The 24,982-nt window shown below is 49.8% G+C and overlaps 1 protein-coding gene across 5 annotated transcripts in view; it reads right to left on the minus strand.

Annotated features, from left to right (window-relative positions):
• alad (aminolevulinate dehydratase) overlaps window positions 1-24,982 on the minus strand; it is a 134,024-nt gene that overhangs the window by 92,783 nt on the left and 16,259 nt on the right. For 4 of the 5 annotated variants that reach the window (XM_072488107.1, XM_072488106.1, XM_072488109.1 and 1 more), the window contains exons 2-4: window positions 20,471-20,614; window positions 20,214-20,264; window positions 7,492-7,588 (exon numbers count right to left, since the gene is read on the minus strand). In XM_072488107.1, coding sequence (XP_072344208.1) covers window positions 7,492-7,588; window positions 20,214-20,264; window positions 20,471-20,586 — 264 coding nt within the window. In that variant the 5' untranslated portion in view covers window positions 20,587-20,614. The remainder of the gene's footprint in view (window positions 1-7,491; window positions 7,589-20,213; window positions 20,265-20,470; window positions 20,615-24,982) is intronic. The other variant, XM_072488108.1, reaches the window with a different exon arrangement.

A 24,982-nucleotide genomic window follows, 5' to 3' on the forward strand; every position in this document is an offset into this window, starting at 1 on the left:
TGATTTAGCAGTTTGGATCAGAAATTGGCTAGCTGGAAGAAGACAAAGGGTGGTGGTTGATGGGAAATGTTCAGACTGGAGTCCAGTTACTAGTGGTGTACCACAAGGATCTGTTTTGGGGCTACTGCTGTTTGTCATTTTAATAAATGACCTGGAGGAGGGCGTTGAAGGATGGGTGAGTAAATTTGCAGATGACACTAAAGTCGGTGGAGTTGTGGACAGTGCGGAAGGATGTTACAGGTTACAGAGGGACATAGATAAGCTGCAGAGCTGGGCTGAGAGGTGGCAAATGGAGTTTAATGCAGAAAAGTGTGAGGTGATTCATTTTGGAAGGAATAACAGGAAGACAGAGTACTGGGCTAATGGCAAGATTCTTGGTAGTGTGGTTGAACAGAGAGATCTCGGTGTCCATGTACATCGATCCCTGAAAGTTGCCACCCAGGTTGAGAGGGTTGTTAAGAAGGCGTACGGTGTGTTAGCTTTTATTGGTTGAGGGATTGAGTTTCGGTGCCGTGAGGTCATATGTTACAGCTGTACAAAACTCTGGTGCAGCCGTATTTGGAGTATTGCGTGCAATTCTGGTCGTCGCATTATAGGAAGGATGTGGAAGCATTGGAAAGGGTGGAGAGGAGATTTACCAGAATGTTGCCTGGTATGGAGGGAAGATCTTATGAGGGAAGGCTGAGGGACTTGAGGCTGTTTTCGTTAGAGAAAGAAGGTCAAGAGGTGACTTAATTGAGGCATAACAGATGATCAGAGGATTAGATAGGGTGGACAGTGAGAGCCTTTTCCCTGGATGGTGATGGCTAGCACGAGGGGACATAGCTTTAAATTGAGGGGAGATAGATATAGGACAGATGTCAGAGGTAGATTCTTTACTCAGAGAGCAGTAAGGGCGTGGAATGCCCTGTCTGCAACAGTAGTGGACTCACCAACATTAAGGGCATTCAAACGGTCATTGGATAGACATATGGATGATAAGGGAATAGTGTAGATGGGCTTTAGAGTGGTTTCACAGGTCGGCGCAACATCAAGGGCCGAAGGGCCTGTACTGCGCTGTAATGTTCTATGTTCGATCACACAAAATCATGTGGGCAGCACAGTGGTTAGCACTGCTGCCTCACAGCGCCAGGGACCCGTGTTTGGATTCGGCCTTGGGTGACTGTGTGGAGTTTGCACGTTCTCCCCGTGTCTGCGTGGGTTTCCGCCAGATGCTCCGGTTTCCTCCCACAGTGCAAAGATGTGCAGGCTAGGTGGATTGGCAATGCTAAAATTGTCCCTTAAGTGTCCAAAAAGATATGTAGGTTAAGTTTAGGGGTTATTGGGATAGGTCAGGGGACTGGGACAGGATAGGGTGTTCTTGTACAGAGTTGGTGCAGACTCAATGGGCCTAATGGCCTCCTTCTGCGCTGCAAGGATTCTTCTATGATCCTATGAAATGAGAAAACCTGCTGGGAATAGTGTATCTAGCTGACTACATTGACCCATAGAATCTCTGCAGTGCAGAAGGAAGCCATTCAGCCTCTCGAGCCTGCACCTATTCTCTGAAAGTGCCCGGTACCTAGGCCCAATCCACTGCCCTATCCCTGCAACCTGTAACCCCACCTAAACTTTGGACATTTAGGGGCAATTTAGCATAGCCAATCCACCTAAACACCATAATCTCGGCTCTCAAACATATTCCGCCAGTTATGCTGATTTTTTTTTTAATAAACATTTCATTGAGGTATTTTTTGGTTTTACCACAACAACAAAATAAACAATATACATAAGTCTATAAACATAGTGCAAAAAAAGCCTGCTACCTCCCTTTCAGGTCCCACCTTTATTAACCCCCTACTCTAAACTAAACTACCCCCCCCCACTTCTGCTGACGATTAATTTTCTGCAAAGAAGTCGACAAACGGTTGCCACCTCCGGGCGAACCCTAACAGTGACCCTCTCAAGGCAAACTTGATTTTCTCCAGACAAAAAAAGCTAGCCATGTCCGATAGCCAGGTCTCCGACTTCGGGGATTTGAGTCCCTCCAAGCTAATAATATCCGTCTCCAGGCTACCAGGGAAGCAAAGGCCAGAACGTCTGCCTCTTTCTCCTCCTGGATTCCCGGATCTTCCGACACCCCGAAAATCGGCACCTCCAGACTCGGTGCCATCCTTGTTTTTAACATCGTGGACATGACATCCGCAAACCCCTGCCAGTATCCCTTGAGCTTTGGGCATGTCCAGAACATATGGTTCGCTGGCCCCCCGCACACCTTGCACACCTGTCTTCTACACCAAAGAACCTGCTCATCCGGGCCACTGTCATGTGAGCCCGGTGAACGGCCTTGAACTGTATCAGGTTGAGCCTGGCACATGTTGTGGACGCGTTGATTCTACTCAACGCATCCACCCAGAGACCATCCTCTATCTCTCCTCCTAACTCCTCCTCCCATTTGCGCTTCAGCTCCTCAGTCTGCATGTCCTCTGACCCCATGAGCTCCTTATAGATGTCGGAGACCTTCCCCTTCCCTTCTCCCACCCTCACTCTGGAAATTACCTTATCCTGAATCCCCTTTGGTGGTAGGAGCGGGAAGGTTGAGACCGGTCTACGTAGGAAGTCCCGCAGCTGCAGGTAGCTAAATTTGTTTCCCCTCGCCAATCCGAATTTCTCCTCCAGCTCCCTCAGGCTAGGAAAGCTCCCCTCTATAAACATATCCCCCATCTCTCAATCCCTGCTCTCTGCCATCTCCGAAATCCCCCGGCCATCTTTCACGGGGCAAACCGGCGATTATTTCAGATTGGGGACCAGACCGATGCTCCCTCCGCTCCCACCTGCTTCCTCCATTGCCCCCAGACCCTCAGGGCCGCCACCACCACGGAGTACCGTGCCGGCGGGAACAGCAGAGGCGCCGTTATCAGCGCCCCCAAACTGGTGCCCTTACATGAAGCTCCCACGCCGACCCTCCCCCCACCACCCACTTCCTGATCATGGCTATATTCGCCGCCCAATAATAGTTACTGAAGTTTGGCAGCACCAGCCCGCCCTCTCCCTGGCTCCGCTCAGTCATCCTCTTTTTTACTCGCGGGGTCTTACCCGCCCATAGTAAATCCGTGATAACTTTGTTAACCCGTTTAAAGAAGGAGCACGGAATAAAGATGGGGAGACACTGGAACACAAACAGGAATCTCGGAAGGACCGTCATCTTCACCGTCTGCACCCGCCCAGCTAGTGACAGCGGGCGCGCATCCCATCTCCGAACATTGTCCTTTATTTGGTCCACCAGACGGGCCAGATTAGGTTTGTGTAACCGTTCCCATTCCCGTGCAATTTGGATGCCTAGATACCGAAAACTTCCCCCTACCACTCTAAACGGCAGTTCCCCTAATCGCCTCTCCTGTCCCCTTGCCTGGATCGCAAACATCTCGCTTTTCCCCATATTCAGTTTGTACCCCGAGAACCGGCCAAATTCCCCCAGAATCCTCATAATTTCTTCCATCCCCCCCCACTGGGTCCGACACATACAGGAGCAGGTCGTCTGCATAGAGCGAGACTCAGTGCTCCACTCCCCCCCCCCCCCCCCCCCCGGACCAACCCCTTCCAGCCCCTTGAGGCACTCAGCGCAATTGCCAGCGGCTCTATAGCTAGCTCGAACAACAGTGGGGAGAGGGGGCACCCCTGCCTCGTTCCCCAGTGTAGCCAAAAATAGTCTGATGTCGTCCTATTCATCCGTACGCTCGCCACAGGAGCCTGATACAGTAACCTGACCCAGTCAATAAAGCCCCACCCAAATCCGAACCGTCCCAGCACCTCCCACAAATATTCCCATTCTACTCGATCAAAAGCCTTCTCTGCGTCCATTGCGACCACTACCTTCACCTCCCTACCTTCTGAGGGCATCATGATCGTATTTAGCAACCTTCTTACATTGGACACCAACTGCCTACCCTCAACAAACCCCGTCTGGTCCTCCTCAATAACGTCCGGAACACAATCTTCAATCTTAGAGGACAAAATTTTGGCCAGCAGTTTGGCGTCCACATTCAATAGGGATATCGGCCTGTAGGACCCACACAGCTCCGGATCCAGATCCCGCTTCAGACTCAGCGAGATCGTGGCCTGTGACATTGTCGGGGGAAGCACCCCTCTCTCCCTTGCCTCATTGAATGTCCTCATCAACAGCAGCCCCAAAATCCCAAAGGACCATTTGTAGAGCTCCGCTGGGCACCCGTCCGGCCCCGGGGCTTTACCCGACTGCATGGCCTTCAGACCCTCCAATATCTCTTCCAACCCGATCGGAGCCCCCAGCCCTTCTACCAGCTCCCCGTCCACCTTCGGGAAATTCAGCCTCCCTAGGAAGTGCCTGATCCCCTCCGGCCCAGGTGGGGGTTCCGACCCATACAGCCTACTATAAAAATCCTTAAATGCCTTATTCACCCCTGCTGAATCTCCAACCAGGTTCCCGTCTCCATCCTTTACTTTCCCTGTCACCCTGGATGCCTCCCTCTTTCTAAGCTGCTGTGCAAACATTCTGCTGGCCTTCTCTCCATGCTCATAGATCTCGCCTTTCTCAGCTGCTCCACCGCCCTCTCGGTGGTTAACAAGCTGAACTCCACCTGTAGCCTCCACCGTTCCCTTAGAAGCCCTGCCTCTGGGGTCTCCGCATACCTCCTATCGATCTGTAGTATCTCCTTAACCAGTCGGTCCGTCGCCATCCTGTTTACCTTCTCCCTGTGGGCCTGTATCGAAATCAGCTCCCCTCTAACCACCGCTTTCAATGCCTCCCAGAACACTGCTAAAATTTCCCCCGTGTCATTAACCTCCAGGTAATTCTGAATACATTTCCTAAACAGCCCGCACACCTCTTCGCCCGCTAAGAGTACACGTCTAACCTCCAGTGCGGGCGCTGGTTACTGTCTTTACTAACCTGCAGGTCAACCCAGTGCGGAGCATGGTCTGAGATTGTGATCGCCGAGTACCCGTGTCCACCACCCCCGTCAGTAAAGCCCTGCTCAGAATGAAGAAATCGATCTGGGAGTACACTTTATGCACGTGTGAGTAGAAGGAGAACTCCTTTACTCTTGGCTGCCCAAATCTCCATGGATCCACCCCCATCTGCTCCATGAACCCTTTTAGCTCCTTAGCCATTGCTGGCACTCTGCCCGTTTTTGAGCTTGACCGGTCTAAACCAGGGTCAATAACTGTGTTAAAGTCCCCTCCCATGACCAGCTTATGCGAATCCAGGTCCGGTATCTTCCCCAGCATCCTCTTTATAAACTCCACATCGTCCCAGTTTGGCGTGTATACATTTACTAATACCACCTGCACCCCCTCCAATTTCCCACTGACCATAATGTGCCGGCCTCCCCCATCTGAAACTATTCTACCTGCCTCAAACACCACTCGCTTGTTGATCAGGATCGCGACCCCTCTGGTGTTTTGAGTCCAGTCCCGAGTGGAAAACCTGTCCGACCCAACCTTTCCTTAACCTAATCTAATCAGCTACTCTAAGGTGCGTCTCCTGCAGCATTACCATGTCCGCCTTCAGTCCCCTCAGATGCGCGCCCTCTTGACCGGCCCATTGAGCCCTCTTACATTCCAGGTGATCAGTCTAGTTGGGGAGCTCTTCACAGCCCCCCCCCCCCCCCCCCCCCTTCGCCGATCAGCCATCCCCTCTCTTGGGCCAGTCACCAGCCCACGCCCTGTGCCCCGCGCCTCCACCGGCCCGCCCCCAAGCAGCCTCAGCCCCGACCCCCTCTCTGTCCTTCAGCAACAGTCCCTCCCTCATCAGCAAACATTTTTCCCCCCTACCCCCCTAGTAACAGAGCTAAATAAATCAACCCCTTTGAACATCTGTTCACCCCCCACTACGCTTCTGTAAGCTAGCCCACCCAGCTAGCTTGGTGGCTCTCGCCCCTGGCGCCAGACAATCTCCCACCTATTGTCTCCCCCCCCACCCCCTCATACATACATATTCAAATGAAAAACAATCCCAACACAATTGTCCGACAGAAATGAAAAAAAAACCCTAGTCGAACTCAAACAAAGGAAAAGGTCAAGCAAAAGATGCAGCATCTGAACAGACCTCCATCCCCCAACAGAGCAAATACAAACTTTTACCTCACTCAGCTCTGCAGTTGGTCCCAGATCCATACAGCACGCATTACAAATAATGTCCGGGGAAAAAACAAGAAACAGAAAACTTTTTCTTTGCAAAACATAAACGCGACAGCCAAATTCCAAGCTCAAAGTTCCCAGTCCTTTCCTTTTCGCTCAGTCCAGTGGTTCCTTTGGCGACTCGAAATAGAAATGTTGTTGCTCGTATGTGATCCAGAGGCGGGCCGGGTACAACAGCCCGAACTTCACCTTTTTCTTGAAAAGGGTCGACCTGATATGATTGAATCCCGCTCTTCTCCAGGCCACCTCCGCACTCAGGTCTTGATAGATCCGTAGGATACTGTTGTCCCACTTGCAGCTCCGTGTCTGCTTGACCCACTGTAAAACATGCTCTTTATCCAGATATCTGTGGAATCTCACCACCATTGCCCTCGGGGGGTCTCCCATTCGCGGTTTCTCGCAAGCGCTCTGTGAGCCCTGTCCACCTCCAAGGGTCGGGTGAATGCCCCATCCCCCAGCAGCTTTTCTAACATGGCCGCTATATATGCCCCAGTGTCCGCTCCTTCGGATCCCACCGAGCCCAACGATCCTCAGGCTCTGCCGGCAGGACCTGTTCTCTAGGTCCGCCACCTTCTCCAGGAGCCTTTTACGCTGGTGTCTTAACATCCTGACCTCCAACTCCACCGCTGTTTGATGTTCCTCCAGGTTAGCCAGCGCCTTCTCGACTTTCTGAATCACCCGATCTTGGGCATCCAATCTAAGCTCCAGCCACGAAATTGCCTCTTTTATTGGGTCCAAGCAGTCTTGCTTCTGCTTGGCGAAGCCCTCCTGGATAACTTGCATCAACTGCTCCGTTGACCGCTGGGTCGACAAGCCAGAGGTTCGGTCCTCCGCCATGCTGTCTCCCGGTGCAGCTTCAGCCCAACCCTTCCCTGTCTTTCTCTTTCTGCCTTTGCGAACTCTCCTAGTCCTCCTCTCCATGCACCAATGTGGGAATTCAGTTCACAATTGCCTCCATCATCAATTTTTCAAATCAAGTCTGGTAGTTATGCTGTTTTTGATGCCTCCAGTTGCCCTTAATAAATTATTTATGAATTATTTGTTGTAAAACACTTAAAAGAATACATTGGTCTGTGGAACAGCACTCAAATTATGTTTATTTAAGTTTTTATCTGGATGAAAGTTCTGTTGTCAGTGCTGTGACTGGGATCTTACTGTGTACCAATTGGCTGTCACACAAACAGTGTTCTTTCTTTCTGGCTTCAGCAAGCTCTCAATAGTTCAAACTGATGTTAATAAAGAATTGCAGGTACACTGTACACAATGCAGTGTAAATCCGAGAGGTGCTTCCCCATCGCTACCTCAGCCTTAGTGGGTGGTTCTTTAGAATCCTACCTTAGGGAGTATGACTGGAACTCCAAAGATCAACACGCAACCAAGGCCTTCATCCACAAGGGGTCTCAGCATCTCCTCCAGTTTATTGACACCGTACCTGGGAGACGAGAACACAGCGAGACTGAGACAAATACCCTCTAGCACACCAGGCCCACACCCAACACACCAGCCCTGCTCAAACAAAGTGGGAAATGTATACATAGAAACGCAGAATTCCAGTTCGATCCCGGCCCAGGTCACTGTTCGTGTGGAGTTTGCACATTCTCCCGGTGGGTCTCAACCCCACAACCCAAAAGATGATGTGCAGGGTAGCTGAATTGGCCACGCAAAATTGCTCCTTAATTTGAAAAAAAAATTGGTACACTAAATGTATAAAAATAAGAAACCACAGAATCCCTACAGTGCAGAAGGAGGCCATTCAGCCCATCGAGTCTGCACCGACCCTCGGAAAGAGCACACTACCTCGGTTCATTCCCCCAATCCACATAACCTGCACATCTTTGGACTGTGGGAGGAAACCAGAGCACCCGAGGGAACCTTCATAGTCATGGGTAGAAAGTGCAAACTCCACACAGACAGTCACCCAAGGCCGGAATTGAAGCCGGGTCCCTGGATCTGTGAGGTAGCAGTGCTAACCACTGTGCCGAACCATACTGAACAGCCATCCCACTTAATGTGAAGGAACTTAGGAGTGATTAATATTAGTGAAACAGACTTCCGGTGGCGCTCGCAAGCGGGTCGCCGCATTGAGAGGGGTTCCCGCTGGTGGCCACTGTTTACGCCGATTTTGGGGGTTTCCCCGTTTTTCCGCTCTCCCCCCCCCCCCCCGATTTTCATCAGACTTCAGGGCTGACCGGGGTGTCAAGCCCGGCCGGTTTGAGAACCGGCGAGGAACCCCGCGTGATTGTCGGGCAGTCGGAGCTGGGGCGTCGGGCCCGGGGCGCGCGGCATTTGGAGCAGCTGAACTGAGGACAAGGCAGCAGGCCCGAAGCCAGGGCGCGATGTAGTGGAGATGTTCCACATCGGGTGGCTCCCGCTTAGAATGTATTTTTTTAACAAGTCTGAAATCCGGTCGCAGGGGAATTTTTTCCGAAACAAAAAAAAATTTTTTTTTTTTTGAAGGAAAGTTTTTTTTTAAGGAAAAAAGAAAAAGAAAAATAATAAGTCGTTAAGTGATGCAAAAAGCAGCGGTGAAGGGAGGAAACGCGGGTTCGCGGTCGAATGACAGGACCAGCAAAAGTGCTGACAAGATGCCGGACCACATGGTGGGGCCGCACTGCTTACGGTGGAAAGGATGACTGAGGTGATGGCTGTGGAGCTGGAAAAGCAGTTTGCAAGGCACATGGAGGCTTTGAGGAAGGAGATGGCGGTCGCCCAATGAGATCATTGGTGGAGGAGGCAATCAGCCCGGTGAGGGTGGATGTGGCAAAGACATCGGCCGAGGTGAGAGAGCAGGGAGAGAAGATGAAGGAAGTGGAGGAGGCCGTGTCGCAGCCCAACGACCAGCTCACCTCGATGGCGAGATCAACAGAGGACTCCGAGCAAAGCTCGAGGACTTGGAGAACCACTCGAGGTGGCACAATCTGAAAATTGTGGGTTTGCCCGAAGGGACAAAGGGCTCAAGGCCAACAGAGTACTTTGCTAAGATGCTGGCGGAGTTGATGGGGGAGGACGAGAACCCCTCCCGGTATGAGCTAGACCGAGCTCATCGATCATTAAGGCCGAAACCCAAAGTAAATGAACCGTCAAGAGCAGTAATTATCTGCTTCCATAAATACCGCATGAAGAAGAAGGTGTTAAGCTGGGTGAAGCAGAAGCGCGAGGTGCAGTGGGATGGTGCTAGAGTTCAAATTTACCAGGACTTGACGGTGGAGTTGGCAAAGAGACGAGCGGCGTTCGGCCGAGTGAAGGCGGCACTGTACTACAATTTGGTATGGTGATTGGACAGCGAAGCTGAGGGTGACGTATAACGCCAAAGATTTCTATTTCGAAACAGTGGAGGCGGCTGAGGCGTTCGTGAAGGCAGAAGGCTTGGGACAGACGTGAGGAGCGGAGCTGGAAAAGAGGCTGTGGACTGTGATAGGGGAGCTGGAAAATGTATAAATGCTATAACTTTCTTTTCATTGACGTATATTGTAATTTACTTCACTTCGTTATAGAGTTCAAGTTATTGTTTGGGTTGATTGGCATTCTTTGTGGCGATGGTTATATGTTATTTTAGTGAATTGTATGGGTTGGATTGTTGTTTTTTCTCTGGGACTGGGTGGGGGGGGGGGGGGGGGGGGGGGGGGGGGTTGATCGCCTGAAGGCGGATCCTGTTGGGGTGGAGAGCAACCTCTCCACCCTGTGCCCTGGCGTGGCAGGGGGACCTGTTAGAATTCTTGATTCTTGAGAAGGTTAAGTTTGAACTGAGGGGAAGATGGAGGGGTTCTACAATTCATGGGCATTATTCATTATGCACTTTCAAGAACTGGATAACATCGAACATCAGTAGGGGGGGAGGGGGACTAATGGTGACAAGAACAAAGAACAAAGAAAAGTACAGCACAGGAACAGGCCCTTCGGCCCTCCAAGCCCGTGCCGACCATGCTGCCCGACTAAACTACAATCTTCGACACTTCCTGGGTCCGTATCCCTCTATTCCCATCCTATTCATGTATTTGTCAAGATGCCCCTTAAAATTCACTATCGCCCCTGCTTCCACCACCTCCTCCGGTAGCGAGTTCCAGGCACCCACTACCCTCTGCGTAAAAGACTTGCCTCGTACATCTACTCTAAACCTTGCCCCTCTCACCTTAAACCTATGCCCCCTAGTAATTGACCCCTCTCCCCCGGGGAAAAGCCTCTGACTATCCACTCTGTCTATGCCCCTCATAATTTTGTAGACCTCTATCAGGTCGCCCCTCAACCTCCTTCGTTCCAGTGAGAACAAAGCAAGTTTATTCAACCGCTCTTCATAGCTAATGCCCTCCATATCAGGCAGCATTCTGGTAAATCTCTTCTGCACCCTCTCTAAAGCCTCCACATCCTTCTGGTAGTGTGGCGACCAGAATTGAACACGATACTCCAAGTGTGGCCTAACTAAGGTTCTATACAGCTGCAACATGACTTGCCAATTCTTATACTCAATGCACCCGCCAATGAAGGCAAGCATGCCGTATGCCTTCTTGACTACCTTCTCCACCTGTGTTGCCCCTTTCAGTGACCTGTGGACCTGTACTCCTAGATCTCTTTGACTTTCAATACTCTTGAGGGTTCTACCATTCACTGTATATTCCCTACCTTCATTAGACCTTCCAAAATGCATTACCTCACATTTGTCCGGATTAAACTCCATCTGCCATCTCTCCGCCCAAGTCTCCAAACAATCTAAATCCTGATGTATCCTCTGACAGTCCTCATCGCTATCTGCAATTCCACCAACCTTTGTGTCGTCTGCAAACTTACTAATCAGACCAGTTACATTTTCCTCCAAATCATTTATATATACTACAAACAGCAAAGGTCCCAGCACTGATCCCTGTGGAACACCACTGGTCACAGCCCTCCAATTAGAAAAGTATCCTTCCATTGCTACTCTCTGCCTTCTATGACCTAGCCAGTTCTGTATCCACCTTGCCAGCTCACCCCTGATCCCGTGTGACTTCACCTTTTGTACTAGTCTACCATGAGGGACCTTGTCAAAGGCCTTACTGAAGTCCATATAGACAACATCCACTGCCCTACCTGCATCAATCATCTTAGTGACCTCCTCGAAAAACTCTATCAAGTTAGTGAGACACGACCTCCCCTTCACAAAACCATGCTGCCTCTCACTAATACGTCCATTTGCTTCCAAATGGGAGTAGATCCTGTCTCGAAGAACTCTCTCCAGTAATTTCCCTACCACTGAAGTAAGGCTCACCGGCCTGTAGTTCCCGGGATTATCCTTGCAACCCTTCTTAAACAGAGGAACAACATTGGCTATTCTCCAGTCCTCCGGGACATCCCCTGAAGACAGTGAGGATCCAAAGATTTCTGTCAAGGCCTCAGCAATTTCCTCTCCAGCCTCCTTCAGTATTCTGGGGTAGATCCCATCAGGCCCTGGGGACTTATCTACCTTAATATTTTTTAAGACACCCAACACCTCGTCTTTTTGGATCTCAATGTGACCCAGGCTATCTACACACCCTTCTCCAGACTCAACATCTACCAATTTCTTCTCTTTGGTGAATACTGATGCAAAGTATTCATTTAGTACCTCGCCCATTTCCTCTGGCTCCACACATAGATTCCCTTGCCTATCCTTCAGTGGGCCAACCCTTTCCCTGGCTACCCTCTTGCTTTTTATGTACGTGTAAAAAGCCTTGGGATTTTCCTTAACCCTATTTGCCAATGACTTTTCGTGACCCCTTCTAGCCCTCCTGACTCCTTGCTTAAGTTCCTTCCTACTTTCCTTATATTCCACGCAGGCTTCGTCTGTTCCCAGCCTTTTAGCCCTGACAAATGCCTCCTTTTTCTTTTTGGCGAGGCCAACAATATCTCTCGTTATCCAAGGTTCCCGAAAATTGCCGTATTTATCCTTCTTCCTCACAGGAACATGCCGGTCCTGAATTCCTTTCAACTGACACTTGAAAGCCTCCCACATGTCAGATGTTGAATTGCCCTCAAACATCCGCCCCCAATCTAGGTTCTTCAGTTCCCGCCTAATATTGTTATAATTAGCCTTCCCCCAATTTAGCACATTCATCCTAGGACCACTCTTATCCTTGTCCACCAGTACTTTAAAACTTACTGAATTGTGGTCACTGTTACCGAAATGCTCCCCTACTGAAACATCTACCACCTGGCCAGGCTCATTCCCCAATACCAGGTCCAGTACCGCCCCTTCCCTAGTTGGACTGTCTATATATTGTTTTAAGAAGCCCTCCTGGATGCTCCTTACAATCTCCGCCCCGTCTAAGTCCCTGGCACTAAGTGAGTCCCAGTCAATATTGGGGAAGTTGAAGTCTCCCATCACCACAACCCTGTTGTTTTTACTCTTTTCAAAAATCTGTCTACCTATCTGCTCCTCTATCTCCCGCTGGCTGTTGGGAGGCCTGTAGTAAACCCCCAACATTGTGACTGCACCCTTCTTATTTCTGATCTCTACCCATATAGCCTCACTGCCCTCTGAGGTGTCCTCTCGCAGTACAGCTGTGATATTCTCCCTAACCAGTAGCGCAACTCCGCCTCCCCTTTTACATCCCCCTCTATCCCGCCTGAAACATCTAAATCCTGGAACGTTTAGCTGCCAATCCTGCCCTTCCCTCAACCAGGTCTCTGTAATGGCAACAACATCATAGTTCCAAGTACTAATCCAAGCTCTAAGTTCATCTGCCTTACCCCTAATACTTCTTGCATTAAAACATATGCACTTCAGGCCACCAGACCCGCTGTGTTCAGCAACTTCTCCCTGTCTGCTCTGCCTCAGAGCCCCACTGTCCCTATTCCCTAGTTCTCCCTCAATGCTCTCACCTTCTGACCTATTGCTCCCGTGCCCACCCCACTGCACTACTAGTTTAAACCCTCCCGTGTGACACTAGCAAACCTCGCGGCCAGGATATTTATGCCTCTCCGGTTTAGATGCAACCTGTCCTTCTTATACAGGTCACACCTGCCCCGGAAGAGCTCCCAGTGGTCCAGATAACGGAAACCCTCACTCCTACACCAGCTGTTTAGCCACGTGTTTAGCTGCTCTATCTTCCTATTTCTAGCCTCACTGGCACGTGGCACAGGGAGTAATCCCGAGATTACAATCCTAGAGGTCCTGTCTTTTAACTTTCTGCCTAGCTCCCTGAACTCCTGCTGCAGGACCTCATGCCCCTTCCTGCCTATGTTGTTAGTACCAATATGTACAACACCTCTGCCTGTTTGCCCTCCCCCTTCAGGGTGCCCTCTACCAGTTGGGAGACATCCTGGATCCTGGCACCAGGGAGGCAACATACCATCCTGGAGTCTCTTTCACGTCCACAGAAGTGCCTATCTGTGCCCCTGACTATAGAGTCCCCTATGACTATTGCTCTTCTGCGCTTTGACCCTCCCTTCTGAACATCAGAGCCAGCCGTGGTGCCACTGCTCTGGCTGCTGCCATTTTCCCCTGATAGGCTATCCTCCCCGACAGTATCCAAAGGGGTATACCTGTTCGAGAGGGGGACAACCACAGGGGATTCCTGCACTGACTGCCTGCCCTTTCTGGTGGTCACCCATTTCTCTGCCTGCACCTTGGGTGTGACCACATTTATATAACTGCGATCTATGACGCTTTCCGCCACCTGCATGCTCCTAAGTGCATCCAATTGCTGCTCCAACCGAACCATGCGGTCTGTGAGGAGCTCCAGTTGGGTGCACTTTCTGCAGATGAAGCCATCCGGGACGCTGGAAGCCTCCTGGACCTGCCACATCTCACAGTCAGAGCACTGCACCCCTCTAACTGACATTGCGTCAGTTAATTAAAATTAAAAGTTTTTTTTTTAAATGTATATATATTTTTTTCAAAGTTACTGTTAACTATCTGTTTCCTAGCACTAGATTTCTAATATAAATGCGAAAGCTAAATATAGTACTCTCCAATCTCTGGCTTAGATACCCCTCTAAATTATAATTAAGTAATTATGTTTAATTAGTTACCAATGCTTAATTTTTTTAATTTAGTGTAGATTCCCAACCAGCCACTCGGGTGACAGCTTTTCTGTGATGTCACTTCAGTTTCCCCCCGACACACACAATTTGAAAAAGGTATAAAAGTAAAAATGAGTAAAAATCACTTACTTACCTTCTTACCTTCTGAGTGTCTTAGATGTTCTCAGGTTCTCTCCCTGACAGAGACTGCTCCTCCTCCTCCGAACGGCTCCCGAAACTAGGGTGGGATCTTTTAAAATCTCCGCTCTGACTCGCAGCTCCCGCGCTTTGTAAATCTCCCGCGCTGTTTTCAATGTCCCGGCTCACTCAGCTCCCGCGCTGTTTTCAGTGTCCCGGCTCACTCAGCTCTCGCGCTGTTTTCAATGTCCCGGCTCTCTCACCTCTCGCGCTGTTTTCAATGTCCTGGCTCACTCACCTCTCGCGCTGTTTTCAATGTCCCGGCTCACTCACCTCTTGTGCTGTTTTCAATGTGGGGTAATTCCTGATTCCTTTCTGTTATTTGTTTATGTTAACATGCGGGCTGCTGTTTGGGGGTTTGGTGGGAGGATGGGATCGTTGTTATTGATATGGGGATTGACATTGTATTCGTTACTGATTATTGTTTATTATTGCTTGGTGCAAATTTGGGAGAAAATGTGAAAAAGGAGAATAAAAATATTTGGAAAAAAAATATTAGTAAAACCAAACAATGAGAGAAATAAATGGGAATAAAAGCTGAAAAATTCCTTGGGCTTGATGGTCTAAATCCACGGATTCTGCGGAGACAGCGAATGCACCGTTTGTAATCTGCCCAAACTCCTGGGTTTCTGGAATCGTCCCAGTGAACTGGAAGGTAGCAAATGTACCACATTTCAAGAGAGAAACCAAGGAACTAAAGGCCAGTTCACCAAAGGATGGAATTCATTTATTTTTTTTCGTTCATGGAATGTGGGTGCTACCAGCTGGGCCAGCATTTACTGCCCAATCCCTAATTCCCCTTGAACGGAATGGAAAGTTCAGCCATTTCAGAGGGTATTTAAGAGTTAACCACATTGCTGTGGGGTCTAGAGTTACATGTAGTCCAGACCAGGTAAGGATGGCAGATTTCCTTCCCTAAAGGACATTAGTGAACTAGAGGGGGCTTTTTTTTTACCACAACCGACAATGGTTTAATGGTCAACATTACTTTTAATTCCAGATTTTGTTATTGAATTCAAAATTCAACATCTGCCACGGTGCAATTCGAACCTGGGTATCCCAGAGCATGACTCTGCTCTCTGGGTTACTATCCAGCGACAATATCACACTGCCTTTGTCTGAAGGACACCCAGAAAATCACAATACGTATTGGTCTCCTTATTTAAGGAAAGATGTAAATGTGTTAAAAGCAGTTCAGAGAGGTTTGCTAGACTAATACCAGGGATGGGTGGGTTGTCTTATGAGGAAAAGTTGGCGAGATTAGGTTTGTATCCACTAGAGTTTAGAAGAGTCAGAGGCAACTTGATCGAAACACAAGATTGTGAGGGGTATTGACAGGATGAATGTGGAGAGAATGGTTCCTCTTGTGAAAGAATCTAGAACTAGGAGGTGACTGTTTAAGCCGGGATTCTCCGCCCGGCTCCGGGTCAGAGAATCCCCGGGGGGGGGGGGGGGATCGTCCCCTGCCACTCCGACGCTGGCCTCCCCATTCTCCAGCGCCATTTTTCAGGCGCTGGTGGAATTGCCACCACGCCGGTCGGGAGCCCTTGACACCGGCGATTCCCCTGGCCCCGATGGGCCGAATGGCTGATGGGTTTGGCCCAGTCCCACCGGCGTAGATTAAGGGGGGGGGGGTGGAGGAGGGGATCCGACCCCGTGGGGAGGCCCCCAAGGTGGCCTGGCCTACCAATCGGTGGGCGGTCTGGTTCCGTGGGGGCCTACTTTACGCCGCGCCCCTGTAGGGCTCCGCCATTTTGCCCGGGGGCCGGCGCGGAGAAAGGAACCCCCACGCACGCGTGGAAATACACTGACCGTTCCGCACATGCGCGAGATCATGCTGGCCATTCTGCGCATGCGCAGACTCACGTGGGCCGTTCCCCGCCGGCTGGAGCTGTGGGGACGACTCTGGCAGCAACCGAGCCCCCTAGAGAGGTGAGAATTCCTCACTTTCGGGGGGTAGTTGACACCGGAGACGTTGCCGCCGGTTTTCCTGCTGGCGTGGGATCATAGCCCCATTTTTAGAGAATCCCGCCCAAGGGGTGACTCATTTAAAATGGAGATGAAAATACTTTCTTTCAGAGGATTGAGAATCTCTGGAACTGTTCCTCAAAAGGGAATGGAAGTGGAAGCAGAACCTTTAAATATTTTAAGGTCAGGGTGGATAAATTCTTGATAAACAAGGGGGTGAAAGGTTTGCTGCACCAGAATATTCAATTGGCTATCAGCTGTGAGGTTGCGGTATTGGGTTCAGGTTGGTATTGTATTTTTTTAATATAAATTTAGAGTACCCAATTATTTTTTTCTAATTAAGGGGCAATTTAGCGTGGCCAATCCACCTACCCTGCACATCTGTGAGTTGTGGGGGTGCGACCCACACAGACATGGGGAGAATGTGCAAACTCCACACGGACAGTGACCCGGGGCTAGGATCGAAACAGGGTCCTCGGCGCCATGAGGCAGCAGTGAGGTTGATATTGAGAGGGACAGGTTGTTGCTAAAACACTTCACTTTTACCCTTCTGGCCAGATAGTCCCCAGGAATAGCGAGGGGGAGGAGGAGTTTCCCAGGGATAGCGAGGGGGAGGAGGAGTTTCCCAGGGATAGCGAGGGGGAGGAGTAGTTTCCCAGGGATAGCGAGGGGGAGGAGGAGTTTCCCAGGGATAGCGAGGGGGAGGAGGAGTTTCCCAGGGATAGCGAGGGGGAGGAGGAGTTTCCCAGGGATAGCGAGGGGGAGGAGTAGTTTCCCAGGGATAGCGAGGGGGAGGAGGAGTTTCCCAGGGATAGTGAGGGGGAGGAGAAGTTTCCCAGGGATAGCGAGGGGGAGGAGTAGTTTCCCAGGGATAGCGAGGGGCAAGGAGGAGTTTCCCAGGGATAGGGAGGGGAGGAGTAGTTTCCCAGGGATAGCGAGGGGGAGTAGTAGTTTCCCAGGGATAGCGAGGGAGAGGAGGAGTTTCCCAGGGATAGCGAGGGGGAGGAGGAGTTTCCCAGGGATAGCGAGGGGGAGGAGAAGTTTCCCAGGGATAGCGAGGGGGAGGAGGAGTTTCCCAGGGATAGCGAGGGGGAGGAGTAGTTTCCCAGGGATAGCGAGGGGGAGGAGAAGTTTCCCAGGGATAGCGAGGGGGAGGAGTAGTTTCCCAGGGATAGCGAGGGGCAAGGAGGAGTTTCCCAGGGATAGCGAGGGGAGGAGTAGTTTCCCAGGGATAGCGAGGGGGAGTAGTAGTTTCCCAGGGATAGCGAGGGGGAGGAGGAGTTTCCCAGGGATAGCGAGGGGGAGGAGGAGTTTCCCAGGGATAGCGAGGGGGAGGAGGAGTTTCCCAGGGATAGCGAGGGGGAGGAGAAGTTTCCCAGGGATAGTGAGGGGGAGGAGGAGTTTCCCAGGGATAGCGAGGGGAAGGAGTAGTTTCCCAGGGATAGCGAGGGGGAGGAGTAGTTTCCCAGGGATAGCGAGGGGGAGGAGTAGTTTCCCAGGGATAGCGAGGGGGGGGGGGGGGGAGTAGTTTCCCAGGGATAGCGAGGGGGAGGAGTAGTTTCCCCGGGATAGCGAGGGGGAGGAGTAGTTTCCCAGGGATAGCGAGGGGGAGGAGTAGTTTCCCAGGGATAGCGAGGGGGGGGGGGGGGGGGGGAGTAGTTTCCCAGGGATAGCGAGGGGGAGGAGTAGTTTCCCAGGGATAGCGAGGGGGAGGAGTAGTTTCCCAGGGATAGCGAGGGGGAGGAGTTCACCTGGGATTTTGAGGGGGGGCTAACACTAACAGGAATGGTGGGGGGGAAAATCACCCAGCTCTGTGCAAAGAACAGTAGAAATATTTAAACTATTTGCACCGTAAGTTTCAATCTCTCACGGTAGCACAGTGGTTAGCACAGTTGCTTCACAGCTCCAGGGTCCCAGGTTCGATTCCCGGCTTGTGTCAGTGTCTGTGCGGAGGCTCCACATTTCCTCCGGGTGCTCCGGTTTCCTCCCACAGTCCAAAGATGTGCAGATAAGGTAGATTGGACATTCTAAATTGCCCTTAGTGTCCAAAATGGTTAGGTGGGGTTACGGGGATAAAGTGGAGGCATGGACTTGGGTGCTCTTTCGATGAGCCGGTGCAGACTCGATGGGCCGAATGGCCTCCTTCTGCACTGCAGATTCTATGATTCTCTCAAAATTGATTTAGGTTACTGAACTACCCAGAAATAGCCCGAAACTGGAACCAGAATTACCAGAGAAAGGCGCCAGATCACAGTGAACACAATCTCTCTCAATCGGCTTCTTGGCCACACATCACTTTACCCCAGCTTGGGGCAGGCAGGGTGTACTGCCAGATCACATCGCTATCAGGAAACCCAGTGTCACATCAGAAGCAATTAATGCAAACAATCTAGTTCTGGAGATCAGGATAAGGCTCTCCAACTGCATGGTTACAGTGACTGGCTGTGGATCTGCAGCCAGCAACATCCACACGAGTGCGGAGCCTCCAGTGTGAAGGCATATCAACTTGAATACAGGGACACCAGCTGGGACAGCTTCATGCACCCTGCTGTTTGATTGATCCAACGAATGTTAGTACATCATGAGCCCCAATCCTGACAGGTTTTCACAAGCTCACTGAGCAGTAATACATCAAATACATGAATAAACAGCAGACCATTTCCAGAGTAAGAACAGGCAAATCCCATTGCTCCCTGACTCACGGCAAAGTTGCACACAGCTCACCAAACTTTGAGATATCAAACATCAATCAAAATGCCAAGTGGAATGTTAATTTTTATATCTCAAGGACTGGAATATAAAGGCGAGGATGTTATGCCACATCTATACAAATCTCTGGTTATACTACATCTGGAGTGGCAGTGAAAAAGTGATGAGATGAGTGCACGCGGGGTGTCGGGAGGTGGGGGGGGGCAGCGAGGGATAGCACGGGGGGGGGAGGGAAGAGAGCGAGGGACAGTGCAGGGGAGAGAGAGAGCATGAGTGTCAAGGTGAAAAAAATGTCAGCCATGATTGAATGGCGGAGCAGACTCGATGGGCCAAGTGGCCTAATTCTGCTCCTATGTCTTATGGTCAAAGGTGGGGGGAGAGAGGCGCAGGGGTGAATGTGAGGAGAGGGTGTGACGGGTGGGTTAGCATGATTTATTCCCTGTGTTCCATCACGTTTTCCAGGAATCAGGCGCAGAGAGTTAATTACCAAATGTCAGGATCCTTTGCTCTGACAGGCCTGGTTCAGAAAAAAACCCTCCTTGGATAGCTGAGGACCAACATCCCAAGGTCTCCTCCAGATTATATACTGTACTAAAGAAATTTCCATCATCTGAATTGGAAACTGCTGAAAGAGTTAGGACATACAGTGCAGAAGGAGGCCATTCGGCCCATCGAGTCTGCACCGACCCACTTAAGCCCTCACTTCCACCCTATCCCCGTAACCCAATAACCCCATTTAACCTTTTTGGTCACTAAGGACAATTTATCATGGCCAATCCACCTAACCTGCACGCCTTTGGATTGTGGGAGGAAACCGGAGCACCCGGAGGAAACCCACACAGACATGGGGAGGACGTGCAGACTCCGCACAGACAGTGACCCAGCGGGGAATCGAACCTGGGACCCTGGCGCTGTGAAGCCACAGTGCTATCCACTTGTGCTACCGTGCTACCAACGAATAAATAGTAACTCGTCACCTTGTGGAAAGATGTTAATTTAGCAACAATCCCCAAGACAAGTTTTTAAAAGCTGCAGTTTCCCTTCATATAATTTTCAGGGGAACATCTTTCATCTTCGGCGGTCTGAAGAAATATCACCCCATTCATCCAACTGGGCTGCTGAGATCGCCATCCCTCCCACACTTTGAACTTCCCTCTCCTTCCCCTCATCCCCCATCCTGGAAAGCTATGTAGAAGACAGTTTCCTACCTGGCCTGTCCCGGAAGACTGGCAATCGGTTCGATGGCATTGGCGTCATCACTGAAACAGATAGGCAGTAAATGTCAGATAGACAATGTGACAGAGCCCTGGGCCTCAGTTACCTGGAACTCAGGGCCAATTGCAGCATCAACACTACCAATGGAACAGCAGGTTTGCTTTATAATTCCATGTGACTAGTTGCCTTGCTCCCATTTCTTCTTTTATGATAAAAATTTCAGGATCACACTCCTTCCACCCTCACTTACGTTACAAATATTGGATAGATGAGGTTGTTAACATTGAAGGTGGAGGCACAGCTCTGCCAGGCACGGAGCAGGGGATGCGAGTAGCCGCTGTGCAAGAGGGATCCCATCTCCATCATCCTTAAACTCAGGTGAAAAGTCAGGAATCTATAAATACAGCAAAACACAATGAGAAAACTCGACAGAGCCCAGACACACTGGGAGAACTGGAATTCAGATCAGAAAACCTCGGTCTCTTAAACTCCTCAGCAGAAAGCAGCCCAGTAATCAGGAACGTCATCAATCCACCCCACCCCACTTCACCCTGCCTTCAATGCCACTCCCACTCCTTCCCTCGTCCAGACATTTCCTTCTCAACTATGAATGAACACTTCACATGATTAGGGCTGTAAGCTTAAAAGCTTGCTTTCAGATTTGATTAATGCTGACGAGATGTAATTCCTTGCTCATCCCGGAGGGCGCATTCTTTCCAGATGCCAGCGCGCAAAGTGACCAGAATGTAGTTTCTCACTATGCTTTTGGGCTCCTGTTGACCTCAGGATTACAGGTTCAGTGGCAGAGCCCTGTGCTCCACACACACACACAGCTGAGTTTGCTCAGGGCCAGTCCTGTCAGGGTAAAGGATCCTCAGAGATGGTCATTAACCTGCATCAGGCTCTTGATTCCCTGGAAACCGCCGAAGATTTCTGTGCAGCAAAGAAGCATATTGTACCAGAAAAATGTCTGTACAATCTGCCATATCTTTTTAAAAGTCTATCAGACGGTAGGGAACTTGCCATTTTCTACCCAAACTGGCCCAGCACGGTTTGTAAAAGAATATGCAGTGAATTACACCATGACAGCATTAGCCAAATCTGGCAGCAAGGGTATGTTTAGGTCGGGTAGTCTCAGCTCAGGGAATCGATTGTAATGAAATCAGCTGTTTAGTACTTTATCACAAACAGCCCCCTTCCAGATCTAATATAAAACTTGCTGAGAGAGGCAAGTTGCTGAAACTTTTCATTTTGTACTCATCAGGACAAACACAAGAATTCCACATTTCTTCAGCACTTTAGGTTGGGAGCGGGATCGAGGTTGCCGCCGATCCGGGGGGGAACCATGGATTTCAGCCGGGGAGGATGGATGCAAGGTTTCGGTGATGGGAAAAGAAAGGGGTAAAGGAGATGAAGGATTTGTTTTTGGAGGGGCGGTTTGCAAGCTTGGAGGAGTTGAGGGGGAAGATCAAGTTTCCGCGTGAGGAGGATTCTGGGTGCGGGACTTTGCAAAATAAGTCTTTCCGACTTTTCCGATAGCGCCTGCCTCCTTGTTGTTGGTGTTGCTGTTGGCAATGGGGTTGGAGCGTGGGGTCGTCTGGGTGGCTTATGGGAGGATTTTGGAGGAGGATAAGGTGTCCCTGGAGGGGGTTAAGGCCAAGTGGGAGGAGGGGTTGGGGATGGCACTGGAGGGACTGTGGTGGGAGTTGCTGCGGAGGGCGAATGCCTTAATCATGTGCGCAAGGCTGGGGTTGATACAGTTGAAGGCGCATTTGACAAAGTCAAGGATGAGCTGGCTATTTGAGGGGTATAGGATACTTGCGAATGGTGTGGGAGGGGCCTGGCTAATGATGTGCACATGTTTGAGTCCTGCCCGTTTCAGCATCATGTCAGCGGTCTTCCATTTGGATTTGGAGCCAGGTCCCTTGGAGGCCTTATTCGGGGTGTCGGACTTGCTGGAGTTGCAGACGGAAGTGGGCCCAGATGTTTTAGCCTTTGCCTGGTTGATCGCTCGCAGACAGGTTCAGTTGGGATGGAGGTCAGTTTCTCTGTGCCTTGGCGTGGCTGGGGGATTGAATAGAGTTCTTGCATCTTGAGAAGGTGAAATTTGCCCTGAGGGTGGCAAATGAGGGTTTCCACAAGAGATGGGGTTTGTTTATTTTGTATTTCGGAGAGCTCGTTACCGCCAACTATCGGGGGGGGGTTTGTAAAATGTAAAAATGCTAAAAGTCTGAATCAAAATATTTTTTTTAAAGAATTCCAAATTTCAAACAGTCACAATTTACACTACAGGAGAAAAGGGTGCTGATTGGTGGCAAGTCAACTTTGATTGTCTCAGGAGTTACCACGGGGAAACCAGCGGGGATCTATTAAAGAAAGGTGCAAGGCTTGAACATATTCTTTTTGTTTCTAACTCGGGTTAATGAACCTCAAGATAATCTTAACATGGTTGTTAATTTTTTTTTAAATTCATTTACGGGATGTGGGCATCACTGCCTAAACCAGCATTTATTGCCCATCCCTAGTTGCCCTTCAGAAGGTGGTGTTAAGTTGCCTTCTTGAACTGCTGCAGTCTCCGAGCTATAGGTATACCCACTGTGCTGTTAGGGAGTTCCAGGATGTTGCCCCAGCGACAGTGAAAAAGTGGTGATATATTTCCAAGCCTTGGTGGTGAGTGGCTTGGAGGGGAACCTCCAGGTGGTGGGGTTCCCAGGTCTCTGCTGCTCTTGTCCTTCGAGATGGTAGTGGTCGTGGGTTTGGAAAGTGCTGACTAAGGAAACTTGAGGAGTTACTGCAGTGCATCTTGGAGATGGTACACATGGCTGTCACTGTTCGTCGATGGTGGCGAGGTTGAACGTTTGTGGAAGGGGGAGCAATCAAGTGGGCTGCTTTGTCCTGGATGGTGTGGACCTACTTGAGTCTTGTCGGAGCTGCAAGGCATGTGGAGGGTTTCCCATCACACTCCCAACTTGTTCCTTGTAGATGGTGAACAGTTCTTGGGGGGTCAGCAGGTGAGTTAATCACCATAGGTTTCCTAGCTTTTGACCTTCCCTGGTAGCCACAGTATTAATATGGCTCGTCCAGTTCAGTTTCTGATCAATGATAACCCCCAGGATGTTGAATGTGGGCATTCAGCGATGGTAATGCCATTGAATGTCAAGGGGCGATGGTTAAATCCTCTCTTGTCGGAGATGGTCATTGCCTGGCACTTATGTGGTACAAATGTAACTTGTCACTTGTCAGCCCAAGCCTGGATATTGTCCAGGTCTTGCTGCATTTGGACATGGACTGCTTCATTATCTGAGGACTCACGAATTATGTCGAACATTGTGCAGTCATCCGCAAACATCCCCACTTCTGACCTTATGATGTAAGGGAGGTCATTGATGAAGCAGCTGAAGATGGTTGGGTCTAGGACACTACCCTGAGGAATTCCTGCAGTGATGTCCTGGAGCTGAGATGATTGACTTCCAACAACCACAACCATCTTCCTTTGTGCCAGTTAAGACTCCAACCAGCGGAGAGTGTAACTATTAGCACACTCAAGGTTGTTCAGCAAGTGATGCACAGTCATGGAATCACATCTAACAGTAGATGTTCTGGGTTCTAATTTACCAGCCTCCGCCATGCAGCTGATTATAGAACAGTCTCTGAGACCCTAGCCAACACAGGATCTGGGAGCAATCACCAATCAATACTCCAACATGTGGGACGGGTGTATTGAATTGGGCACCATACCCCGTCGACTGGTCGCTGTAATTAGTCTCTGTACCCAGTTCCCTATTAGGTATTAAAGCAGAAAATGCTGCAAATATTCAGCAGGTCTGGCAGCATCAAAGAAACAGAGTTAATGTTTCAGGTCAGAGTTCTGATGAAAAGTTGCGGACATGAAGTATTTACTCTGTTTTCTCTCTCCACAGATACTGCCTGTGTGTATCTCCAGCAAACGCATTTTAATTTGGATTTTGTATCCACAATATTTTGCTTTGGCTTTTCCCCATTTTTATTGTAGTCAGTTACACATTCTGAACCTACTCCCTATTGGTTACTGTAGTTAGTTCCAAACTCTGAACCTGCTACCTATTGGGTACTGTAGTTAGTTACAAACTCTGAGCCTGCTCCCGATTGGTTACCATAGTTAGTTACAAACTCTTAACCTGCTCCCGATTGATTACTGTGGTTAGTTAGAAATGCTGAACCTGCTCCCTATTGGTTATTGTAGTTCTGTGCAAACTCTGAACCTGCTCCCTATTGGTTCTATAGTTAGTTACAAACTTTGAACCTGCTCACTATTGGTTACATTAGTTAGTTACAAACTTTGAACCTGCTCCCTATTGGTTACATTAGTTAGTTACAAAATCTGAACCTGCGCCCTATTGGTTACTATAGTAACAAACTCTGAACCTGCTCCCTTTTGGTTATTGTAGTTTGTTACAAACACTAAACCTGCTCCCTATTGGTTTTGGTAGTTAGTTACAAACTCTGATCCCAGCTCTCTATTGGTTACTGTAGTTAATTACACATTCTGAACCTGCTCCCGATTGATTCTGTAGTTAGTTACAAACTCGCAACCCAGCTCCCCAACGGTTACTATAGTTAGTTACAGACTCTGAATGTGCTCCCTACTGGTTATTATAGTTAGTTACAAAATCGCAACCCAGCTCCCTATTGGTTACTGTAGTTAGTTACAAACTCTGAACCTGCTCCCTATTGGTTACTGTAGTTAGTTACAAACTCTCAACCTAGTTCCTATTGGTTACTC

Source organism: Scyliorhinus torazame, chromosome 22 (genome assembly GCF_047496885.1).
Source record: "Scyliorhinus torazame isolate Kashiwa2021f chromosome 22, sScyTor2.1, whole genome shotgun sequence".
NCBI lineage: Eukaryota > Metazoa > Chordata > Chondrichthyes > Carcharhiniformes > Scyliorhinidae > Scyliorhinus > Scyliorhinus torazame.